Source organism: Amphiprion ocellaris, chromosome 21 (assembly GCF_022539595.1).
Source record: "Amphiprion ocellaris isolate individual 3 ecotype Okinawa chromosome 21, ASM2253959v1, whole genome shotgun sequence".
Classification (NCBI taxonomy): domain Eukaryota; kingdom Metazoa; phylum Chordata; class Actinopteri; family Pomacentridae; genus Amphiprion; species Amphiprion ocellaris.
In genome coordinates this window covers 23,854,656-23,866,744 of record NC_072786.1, presented here as the reverse complement: position 1 = coordinate 23,866,744, position 12,089 = coordinate 23,854,656, and the positions used below count along the sequence as shown (strand labels likewise).

Below are 12,089 nucleotides of genomic sequence, written 5' to 3'. Positions count from 1 at the left end.
TTAACACACTGTTAAGTTATTTTTAAAAAATATATATTTTTAGAATGACATGAATATTTCAGAGCACAGCCCACTGTGTTGTTCTCCTTATTGGTTTTATTTATGAGCCAAATTTTCATTTTACAACTTGATGCTTTTATTTTGAAAGCACGGTCACTGGTGTCGCTTCGCTAGTCGGCTAACAGTAAATAGCTACATTGATGTAGTTTGTCAGTGATTGTAAAAAGTGACTCCTTACAGTCTCAGTCATGGAAAGCTGTCGTCCAGAGGAGAACACAGGTCTGTGTTACTCGGTCTATACGTGTTTAGTCGCAGCTAACAGCGAACAAACTCTCTGACTGGGTTTAGCGTCGTTAGCTCGTAGCCGCAGCTGTGATTGCTAGCTAGTAGCTAATGTTAACAACAAAACATGTAGCAGCTTCAGACGACGTTTACTACGAGTGAGAACTGTAGCACTGCAGCGTTGTTCTTGATAAAATGCCCTTTTTGTCAGTCGGGGAACGTCCTAAGGAGACTACTGTAAACCACATCTCCAAGAGTTTGGCTATTGCGGCTAACTTAGTTATGCTAAATTAGCTAAACTCGGCTTCTAATAAGTGTTGAGACAGTTACTGATGCTTTGATTTGAGCACATGCTGTGTTAAAGCAATTTTGTGTCTGCAGTAGTATATCGTTGGCCTTTCCAGGATTCAGACAACAACACAAGGTGGTAGTTATTGATAACAACAAGGAAACTTTATGTGCTAGGAGCCTGCATTGGGTTTTCAGGTTTGTTTTGATGTTCAAACTTCAGTGATGACAGTGTGGAGGTCTGTTGAGTTTAATATCTGAAACAGGAGGTTTCACAATGACCAGTGGTTGCTCCTAAGTCTTTAAGACCCCCTCTGAAGAAGATAGTTTTTTTTTTTTGTTGATCGTGTTAACATGTCTATATCAAGACAGAACAATTATCCATCCATCCATTATCTATACACCTCTTTATCCTCATTATGGGTGCAGGGAGCTGGAATCTATCCCAGCTGACTTAGGGTGAAAGCAGGGGACACCCTGGACAGGTCGCCAGTCAATAAAGAGACAAACAGGCACACTCACATTCACACCTATGGACATTTTAGAATCACCAGTTAACCTCAGCATGTTTTTGGACTGTGGGAGGAAGCTCAGAGAAAACCCATGTATGCACAGGGAGAGCATGTAAACTCCATTCATGAATTTGTAAACACCACGATCAGCTAATTGCAATGGCTGTAGTTTAAAATATACGTTATAAAGTGCATCTGAACCGGGGTGTAAACTGTCTCGTTAACGGACTTACAATGTTCATGCCATCTTGCATTTTCACCTTGAAATGGTGAGTTCTGAGCAGTGGAACCTACTGGACGACCAGATTTCTGAAATTGACAATGCCATGAAGAGAGTATAAGCATTCCTTGCGTGTTATCTGTTGAACTTTTTGAATATGTTGGCTAATTAGTTTTGTAACAATCCTGATTACAAGCATACTCTGTTAGTCAAAGACACTTTAACCCACTTCTAATGGCATCTTCACATATGGTTAGGGGTGTGAGGAGCTTCAGGGTTTTGCTATTTGTTTTCCAAGCCCGACATGAAAGAGAAGGTTTCTTTTGTTTTTACAGTTTTGAAAGAAGTGAACAGACTTCTGAGGTTTCATATGACAACCCACCCTCTAAGGAACCTGTCCTGTGTACATGCAGGGTGGGGCATTCTGTGTCATTATTTTACTCCAGAAATGGTTTCCAGTTCAAACATGTACCGTTGAATTACTCTGATATTACAACATGCTATTGGGTAAAATATAGTAATTGTACAGTGGTTGAGCAGAGTCATAGGTGAGCTTTTGTTCCTGTGAATAGACTGTGTATACAAGATGAATATAGCCTCAGGCTCTGAAAAGTGAAGACAGAACAGAAGTGACTCAAACTTGCGTTCTCTCAAACAGCCAGCCGGGGGCGAGTCTTGTGTTTGCACAAAGACGTTTGATTTTATAGAAGTCTATAAAATAATGATCCTAATTTCCACATGATTTTTCGCCTCAGTACACATTTTCCTAATGACTTTATGGTCTTAGTTGATAGTTTTATGCATCCTTTAATGCAGCTTGATGTTCATTTTGTAAATCATAGTCCACTTTAGTAGTAGTAAAAGAGATGATTAAGCAGGGTATGTTTTAGGGCCTGGATATCTTGTGATTGAGAGGCTGTTACTGTTTCAGTGTCCTCAATTTCTCAATCAGATCCTCCACTTGCTCATTACATCTGTTCTCAAAAACGTCAATGTGCCGACATCCAAATTAATTCAAAACGTCAGAGGAGTTGTCCACAAACCACTGGGTGACATCACTGTGTTGTTCATCTTCCTTGCAATATACCTGTGCTTGAGCTGCAGTGAATAGAGAGGCGTGGATGTGGATCAAGGAGGATACTTCATAGATATGCATATTTTATGGTGCTTTTCCACTAGCACCTACTCGGCTCGACTCTAATCGCTTTGTGAGGTTTTCCATTAGGACATAGTACCTGGTACCAGATACTATTTTAGTACGTACTCGACTGGGGTTCCAAGCGAGCTGAGTCGAGCCGATAATGTGACGTCTACAGAGTGCAGGCCACTGATTGGACAGAGAGATCGACTCCTTCACGAAAACCAAATCAGCCATATTTTAAAAAAAACAAACAAAAAACTGGCAACAGCAACGGTGCATATTGCTCTTCACGGAACATTGAACCTGACAAAAAGCCATAGACTGAGCAGCAGGTATCGCCTCCATGCCTTGATATCCTCCATTGTTGCGTTGCGTTTGTGTCGCACACAAATGACGTTAAGGGACTTCCAGGCCGTTGTGCTATGACGACTCCACCCACGATGAGGTGGTACTCAACTGTAATGGAAAACGACCTAAACTGAGTAGAGTTGAGCCGAGTAGGTGCTAGTAGAAAAGCGCCTTTAGAAGAAATAATGGTGCAGTGTTACATCTAAGCCTTTTAAAGACAGGAAGGAATTAGCTTCATGGTAATAAAAATTCTAAATATGTAACTTTGATACACAGACAATGACAGTAAATGTACTGTAAAGCAAGTTTTATCTGTAAGTTTTCACCTTAACTAGTTAGACATTAAGCTGTGCAAAAGTAAACGGTCATTGGCATATTTCAACTAAGAAACAATTTACCATAATGTGTGCTAGCTACGTAAAGTCTGGTCTATTGACATTTCACAAGACGTGTCATGACACTGTCCACCTTATGTCTGTGGTCCTGCAGATATCTTCCTGCCACTGTCGTCCCTGCGGCTGCTGATTCCTCCTCTGCGGCTGCTGTCTGCGGCGATGTGGCAGGTAGCTCATCGGAGAGATGTTCTTGATTATGAAAAGCTTGATGAGTTTGTGACATTGGTGACGGCAACAGTCCCAGACCTGCTCAGCCCAAAGCAGCGAGGAAAGCTGCTTCTCCGACTGCGAGCCAAAGTGAGTAAGTTCAAAAAATGTCATACAATAATGTCACCCTTAATACAATATTTTACTGATTGGATAAGTTTCTGTTCTTTACATGTTTTTGTTTTTAGATTATTCTGGAGCTGTGCAGAAATGAGGAAACTGCCAACGTGTTGTGTGTACAACCTCATCTGGAGCGAATCCGCCCACCAGGATACACAGGAGTAAGTGTTCCACAACAAAACTAGGTGATGACATGTCAGTGCTTTCCAGTCCATTGCTGATCAGAAGGAGTGTTGATTTACTTTTGCTGAAATGACTCCAGTTACAATTGTTTCTTTCAGAGTGGGGATGCAGAGGTGGATGCAGAGGAGGCCATTTTTGTGGAGTTAACCCAAACACTACTGAAAGACCCAGCAGAGAGGGAGCATTTTTACCAGGTGAGGGCAGCTACACAGCTCTATATGGAGCCCAACTGGTTTTTAATTGTTTCTCGTGCAGTCACACCTTTTCATAGCTGTTGAATAACTGTTCACTTTTGTTTTCCCCAGGAGGTTTTTGAGACCGAATATGGTCTAAGCTATGACACAGACATGCAACTTCTTGTGTGGGAATTTCTTTCCAAACTGGAAAGACTTCTGCCGGTGCCAGACCTTGGGCAGGTAGGAAATGATATCACAGCTGCTACTGGATATATTCAACGAATTCTACTTGGCAAAATACTATTAATAATAAATGACACTGTATGCTGTCATGTGAAATATCCAACAATAGTCTTTAGGTAACCAATATTTTTATAAGATCCATCACATTTTAGCTACTAATAGCTACAATGTTGTTGGTTATTATTTTCAGTTTTATTAGTCGTACTCCTCATAAAAGTAATAGATCTAGTATTATGCGAATGAATGAATATCTTATAGTTACTCCACCAAGGAACGACGGAGTTATGTGATGATCGGCGTACGATTGTCCGTCTGCCTATCTGTGCACAACATTACGCAAAAACGGACTAACTGATTTTCAATACAATTCAATTTTATTTATATAGCGCCAATTACAGTCAAATTGTCTCAAGACGCTTTACAGAACCCATATGCCTGACCCCCAGAGCAAGCCAAAAGGCGACAGTGGCAAGGAAAACACCCTTTTAACAGGGAAAAAAACCTCGAGCAGAACCCGGCTCTAATGTGGGGGGACCCATCTGCCTGCTGGCCGGGATTTGGATGCAATTTTCAGGGAAGGTCAGAAATGACACAAGGACCAAGTGATTAGATTTTGGCAGTGATGCAGCTTATAGTCTGGATCCACAGATTTGTTAAAGATTTCTGTATCGTTGCGAGATTGCGGCACAGCGTCACTGTAACTATGACAACAAGTAACGCTATGTCAGCTGCCTGTTGACGATCACATGATTGTGATCCTACTACAAATCCACCACTGTGGACTTTTTGGGATTTATCCATCGTAAATGATACAAAGAACAACTGATTAAATTGTGGGGGTGTTTCTGAGGCCCATCAATTCCCACAGCCCGCTACATATTTAGATCACACAATTCGGTGTCTGTACATAACATACACATGCAGAACACACACCTGCGCTCAGCTCAAGGTTATTTTGTTTGTGTTTACATCTATATTCAATGGCTACATTCTGTAGTGCTGTAATTTCTGCCACAATTTTTTTTCAAGATTCCAGCCATCAGAAATGATACGACTGCGCTCTGAGTGCTTTTCTTGTTACATTTGTCTTTCAGCTTGACTCTTCTCTGCTCTGTGTAAACACAGCCTGCAGTTCAGCTGAGAAAGTCACAAAATTTTTGTCATTTGACTGTTGGTCCCAGCTGAGTCACTAATGGCTTTACAGTTGTGCCAAGTAGTGCTGATTTTGTTTTTGTCTTTTATAGGATCCGTTATAAACTGTTCATTCTAATTTTTACATGAGGCATGTAGACTAAAATGATTTTGATTAAGCATTACCATTTTCAGCTTAGATTTGGTAGATTTTGAGTAGTTCAAGAACTAACAACAGTTGAAAATTGGATGATTCTTCTTGTTTATCAGTGGTTACTCCTACTCCATTCCAGTAAACTTCATGTACATAGTCACACTTCCTCGAACTGACCGTGTAACCACTTTGGAATTTAAAGTACCTCATTCTTGCTGACAAGTTTGTTTGTGTCAATAAACAGACTGTTTCATGGCTGACCTCTGCTCCCTCCGTACTGAAGGACTGCCTGCAAGCGCTCTCCAATCCTGACGATCTGAGTTCTCTACTGCAACACTACAAATGCCTCGAGCACCTCGGTACACAAGGTACATTAGACACAACAGTCATGTTAAAACTGGAAAATCAGCTGCTGTTGGTATGAAGAAAACATCTATTCTGCTAAAATTGTCTCATGTAAGCAGACCAGATGGCGAGTTTTCCCTGCAGGTTTGCTTGTATTTACAGGCAGGGCTGATTCTAAATAGGCTTCAGTCAGATGTTCAGAATGCACACTTTGCTGGGCCACATTACAGTGAGGTTGGCCTTGTGGGTTCTCTGGATTCCTGTCCTTATCAAACATGTTTATAACCTTCAGTGTGTGTCACAGCCTGATGTTTGATTTTAACACTGCCTGATTTAACTGCAGTTTCATAAGAGCTGTTACATTATGTCCTGGCTTTGTAAACTTTGCTTCAGACTGTGCCTCAAACAGTATGTAAGTCGCTTTGAGTTAAAGTTAGGCCACAAATGTCATACCCGTGCAAAATTTAGTTTAATCGTGAATTTTTGGGGCCAGTAGGTTTCTTCTGCCTGCTTGACATTAACAAGTAACTAAATACAGTAAGACGTGTTTGAAATGTTAATGATGAATTTGAACTATTTCTATGTGTTGTGTAGCTTGTACAAGTACAATGCAGTGAACAAAGTTTTTTAAATCCTTTGAACTTTTTGCTAGTTTTTGAAAAAGTGCAGCCTCCATACCAGCCTAAAGTGTCCTGGTAGTCCATGGCCAAATAAAAGAGATTAGTGAGGACCTCTGGTGGCGCATTGTGGCTGCTCACAAGACCAGGAAAGGCTATACAACCATAACCCACGTGTTTTCAAGTGCCAGTGGCCACAGTGCAAAGCAGAATCAACAAGTACAAGGAGTTCCATGCTGTGAAAAATCTCAAAGGAAGGTCATGGTAGGTAGCCAAATGTTACTCCTGCACTAGCAAGAATGATATTGTGAGAGAATAAAAATAATCCAAAGCTCACCACCAAACACCTTGTGATGACACTGAACAAGGCTGGTCTTCATGGACACAGAACAAGGAGAACTCCACTTCTACTGAAGGTCGTCGCAAAGAGGAGTCATCCAAAATCCCAGAAGAGACATGCAGAAAGCTTGATAGGCTTTATTGGAACTGAGGTGGCAAATAAAGGCTTTGACATTGATTACTTACAACGGGTATGAATAATTCTGAAAGTTTTTTTTTTTTTAATAAGAAATACTGAAGTACTTCAATTTCATCATTAACATCTCTAACACTGTCTTACTGTCTTTTATCACTTGTTTATCATTTCCAGACAGAAGAAACCTATTACTCAAATAGAAATGAATTATAAATGAAAATTGGCATCAGTGAAATAAATCACTGCCTGGTGAACAAGTAGCACTCAAACATGACAGTAAAAACATTGAGCTGTTTTCCTGTTGTAGTTCGAGTATTTTTTGTGCGGTGGGGTATTTTTTAAAAACTGTGTTTTTGAATTAAGCCATATGAGTTCAAATAAAAGATAACAGGTAGCAGAGCCAGATGAAAAAGCCAGAACCCATACCATCAACTGTGTATGTGAACCCAGCAGTGATGCAGGTGCAAGGATTTTTTGGTTTTCAGTCATCAACACAAAAACAACTAGAAAAGCACTCAGAGAGCGCAGTACTCCGCCAAGGCTGTTCATCTCCTCATATGCATTGTCAGAAATGCAGCATTTGTTTATTAGTTATTGATGATCAGAAATCACAACAACATAGAATGTATCCATTCAATATAGATGTACCCACAAACAAAATGGCCTTGCGCTGAGCACAGGTGTGTGTTATGCATGTGTATGTTATGTACGGACACCGAATCGTGACCTAAATATGTAGTGGGCGGCGGGAATTGATGAGACTCAGAAACGCCCCCACAATTTAATCAATTGTTCCTTGTATCATTTCCGACAGTAAGTCCCGATAAGTTCTCAGTGGTTGGTTTGTAGTAGAAATGCAATCATGTGATCGTCAGCAGGCAGCTGACGTAGTGTTCACTTGTTGTCATAGTTACGGTGACGCCATGCCGCTATCTCGTAATGATACAGAAATCTCTAACCAATCCATAGATCCAGACTATAAGCTGCATCACTGCCAAAATCTAATCACTTGGTGCTTGTGTCATTTCTGACCTTCCCTGAAAATTTCATCCAAATCTGTTTGTCCATTTTTGAATAATGTTGCTAACAGACAGACAAACCAATGCCCATCGTCATATAACTCTGTTGCATTCCTTGGCGGAGTAACAAACAGTTGCTCATATTTAAGGGCAATATCAAACAGCTGTTTATATTTTCTGTGTTCTTCGCAGGTACCACAGTAGAGATGTCCACCCAGGTGTTTGCCTGTTCCAAGTGTCCCTTCTTCCACATGCAGGAGTCCTACCTGCTGCAGCACATAGAACACAGTCACCCTGAGCAGTACAACAAACTGCAGAGGGCTGCAGAAGCAGCTCAGGTGCCTAAGAAGAAGCCGCAGCGTCCCGAGTTCCCACAGCCCTTCCCCATCCACGACCGGCCCGACCCTCACATGTGCCAGGAGTGTGGCAAGACATTCACCCGTGCCTCAGATGTGACCCGTCACCAGCGCACACACACAGGTGAGAGGCCCTACACCTGTGAGGAGTGTCAGAAGGGCTTCAAGAACTCCTGGGACCTGACCAGACATCAACGCATTCACACTGGAGAGCGTCCCTTCCTCTGCTCTCAGTGTGGAAAGCGCTTCACTCAGATGGGGTTACTCAAGCTGCACTACGAACGAACCACCTGTGGCCAGACGTGCAACCCCCCTCTGGAGTTAACAACAGAGGTGGTGGTGGCAGAAGAGACTTTCGAGAAAGGCGATGGTCAGTACAAATGCCAGAAATGTGGTGAGAGCTTCAGCAGCATCCTGGAGCGACTCAGGCACAGGCAGAAACACGTGGTGAGACGTCAGTACAAATGCTCCCTGTGTGAGAAGATCTACAGCCGAGCGTCGGACCTCAAGAGACACCAGATGAAACACACAGGTGAACGGCCGTTTGCCTGTGAGTGCGGGAAAAGCTTCACACATGTGTGGCTGCTGAATAAGCACCGGCAGATCCACACCAGAGAGCGTCCATACCCCTGTACAGAGTGCGGAAAGAGTTTCACGCAGCTCCAGATCCTCAACAGGCACCAGCTGACTCACAACGGCCAGCGACCCTACCAGTGCTCGTACTGCGAGAAGAGCTTCACCCAGCTGGCCAGCCTAACACGCCACGAGAGGATCCACACAGGAGAGAGGCCGTTCGTCTGCAGCACCTGTGAGAAGAGCTTCCTCACCCACGGAGAGCTTGTCAGACACCAGCGCAGCCACAGCAACTTCCGACCCTTCAGCTGCCCTCAGTGCCCCAAGAGCTTCAAAACCAAACGCGCTCAGAGCGAACACCTCAATACCCACACAGGGGAGCGTCCATTTGCATGCGCCCGCTGTGGGAAGAGGTTTGCCAAGTCGACCTCACTGGTCCGGCATAATCTTACTCACACGGGGGAGCGACCCCACCAGTGCTCCCAGTGTGGTAAGACTTTCCTCACATCTGGTGAGCTGCTCCTCCACAGACGCATCCACACAGGAGAAAGACCTTATCCCTGCTCCTACTGCGAGAGGAGGTTCAGGTGCTCCTCAGACCTCAACATGCATGTCAGAACGCACACCGGGGAGAAACCACACAGCTGTCTGTTCTGTAAGAAAGGCTTCTCTACGTCCACGAGGCTGAAGAGACACATGCGCACACACATGGACAAGGGCGTAGTCATGGAATCATTAAGTCTTTGAGCCGTCAGGAGCCACTGATGTAATTATTCAAACTGTTTTCTTTTAAAATAAAATCATTCATCAGTCATTGTAGCCATTGTTTCACTGTAGGGATGCAGTTATATGATCCTCACCTTTGGGAAAAAAAGTGCAATAAATCTCCAAAAAAAGACAAAGTGCAACCCACCCAAACAAAGAAGAGCATCTTAAGAGCTACAAGTGTGCTTGTGTTCCATTAGCTGCGTTGGAACCCCTCAGATTACATTTTCTATCTAGTGAGAAGTTTTAGACCCCAAGGAGACAGAATTAGCTTTACTTTGCAGTTATTTAAACTGTGTAAAACCCAATCTAGGATTATGTGGAGAACCAAAAAGTTATAAGGCTGAAAAAATGTTGATGCTACCTGTAGAACAATCCAGGAATTGACTTTAGTTCTTAAAGGAGCACTTCACTGAAAATCCATTTGTGCTGATTATAAAAAAATGTATTTGTGCTGGATGCTGACAGGGGGTTTGAAAATTTTGAAAATTATTGATCCTATTTCCTGCATTCTGGTGTATTTTAAGAGCATTTTGCCTGTTAAAATCTTATTACAGAGATAACATTAAGGGATAATAAAAAAAGCAGAAAAAAACAGAGCAAGGGCAGGCAGTACTGAAAATGGTTCTTCATGTAAAATATGGATGAAAGTTCTGTAGCTGGATGTGCACACCACATTTCAGTATTTCCATAAATATCTGCATAACTGAAATAACTCCAGCAACCACTTTGTAACATTTGTCTTGGAGGATTTTAATGCACACACCCAACAGCTTCAAGTTGACCACATCAGCCAACTAAACAATAAAAAGTGCTTAAGCAAAAACAAAACATATCTTCATAACTTAAATTATCCATTTACTGAACCGAATTACAGTCAGACACTAAACTCTGTCCCACAGGAGCAGGGTGACATGGACTAAACCCGGGACTAAACCAGGTCTGACTGGACCTCACAGGAGCAGGGTGACATGGACTAAACCCAGGACTAAACCAGGTCTGACTGGACCTCACAGGAGCAGGGTGACATGGACTAAACCCAGGACTAAACCAGGTCTGACTGGACCTCACAGGAGCAGGGTGACATGGACTAAACCCAGGACTAAACCAGGTCTGACTGGACCTCACAGGAGCAGGGTGAATAACTTATTAACTAGGCCCAAAAATAAAAATTAAAGACTGTAAACTCAGAATAAATGGCACAACTGTAAACAGGAACAGGAAAAGAACAGGGAAAAATGAATTCTTGTGAGCCATGTTGTCCTCCCTGGTGGCCTTTTTTGAAGCCTTGATGATCTCTGGGGTGGGTTCCCATTCATGGCACGGCTCCAAACCAGCCATTTTAATAGAATAGAGGAGAGTGTTCCCTTAGAGAACCAGGCTGTTCCTGGTCTTAGTCTTGTTCAGTCCAACCAGTGAAAACACTCGTTCAGCGTTGGAATTTGAGTGGGGTACACCGTAAAAAAAGAATAGTTGAGAAAACAAAATTTCAAGGCAACCTTTTGCAGTAAAATTTTTGAATTGTCTCAACAATTTGCTAGTTCATAGTCCTAAGTCATATTTCATTGTTGTACCAGTTACATTTGCATTGTTCTGTGAATAGTCACTACTATTAATTCTTCATTTGGTAAATATAAACTTGTTTATTAGCTGAATAGTGTGATTCAACCCCAAGTTTTTTTTTCAGTTACTTTTTTGACCTTTTTCTGGTTTTGTTGAGAAGCAGGACAGTGGGGAGAAGAATGATGGAAGGACCTGCAGCAAAGCTGGATTCCAACCCATGACCACTACGTATAGCCTCTGTTTTGAGTCGTCCACTGAACCTGCTGAGCTACAGAGGATGGTAGCTGAGTTGTAGGTCAAGGGAAAGAAAGCATGAAGACTTGCCCCTGCTGTGGGTTTTTCCAACTGTGTTGTACCAACAACAAATTACATTTTCAGCTTATTCACAATTACAAATTTAGACATAATGAGGTACACATGATTGGTCTGATGTGTATTTTCATGTCAAGTATAGCTATTTAAAATGTCATGTTCAAACAAATCAGAATACCAACTCTGCTGAACAGACTGTAGTTTTCTTGGCAATTTTAGCAAACCTTTCAAACTGGCATTGTCCTGTCACCTGTAAACAACAAACCAGAAACACAGAAGGAATAAGCTCTTGCAGATTTTTATGTTTAACATTTCAAATCCATCAAATTCTAAAATCAATAAAAATAAATTAACTTAAGCAGATCAGAGCTTATTTCCATTGTGTTTTTGGTGTATAAACATGTTACCTTGTGTTTCCTGCTTGCCAGTTCTGCCCAGAAGTTCTCCATGTCAAAGTCTTCTTGGCTTTGAAGAGACACCTGCATGACTTGATAGTCGATAAACTCCTCTCCCAGCTTGTCTTGTTCCTGGAGTCCATGATATGGCAGCAAGTGGGGAAACCTTATGAAAGAAGGTCAAATACATGGTCAAATACATCTACATAATATTAAACAGATCTTCCACAATAAGTAAGTCATAAAAATGTATAATATTTTTTGTTGTT

At 42.0% G+C, this 12,089-nt stretch overlaps 1 protein-coding gene across 1 annotated transcript; it reads left to right on the top strand.

Moving 5' to 3' along the window:
• Positions 1 to 142: 142 nt before the first annotated feature.
• On the top strand, positions 143 to 9,599 carry LOC111580608 (zinc finger protein ZFP2-like). Its single transcript, XM_023288429.3, has 7 exons — positions 143 to 279; positions 3,281 to 3,483; positions 3,582 to 3,674; positions 3,795 to 3,890; positions 4,002 to 4,112; positions 5,645 to 5,768; positions 8,049 to 9,599. Exons 1-7 carry the CDS (start codon positions 249 to 251, stop codon positions 9,530 to 9,532), a joined length of 2,142 nt encoding a protein of 713 aa, XP_023144197.2. The 5' UTR covers positions 143 to 248; the 3' UTR covers positions 9,533 to 9,599.
• Positions 9,600 to 12,089: the final 2,490 nt, after the last annotated feature.

What these genes read in the sequence shown, in the direction of transcription:
- LOC111580608 (XM_023288429.3), top strand. Translation starts at nt 249, where the DNA reads ATGGAAAGCTGTCGTCCAGAGGAGAACACAG. An exon ending in TCGTCCAGAGGAGAACACAG is followed by an intron (nt 280 to 3,280) that starts GTCTGTGTTACT and finishes GTGGTCCTGCAG; the next exon opens with ATATCTTCCTGCCACTGTCG. An exon ending in CGAGCACCTCGGTACACAAG is followed by an intron (nt 5,769 to 8,048) that starts GTACATTAGACA and finishes TGTTCTTCGCAG; the next exon opens with GTACCACAGTAGAGATGTCC.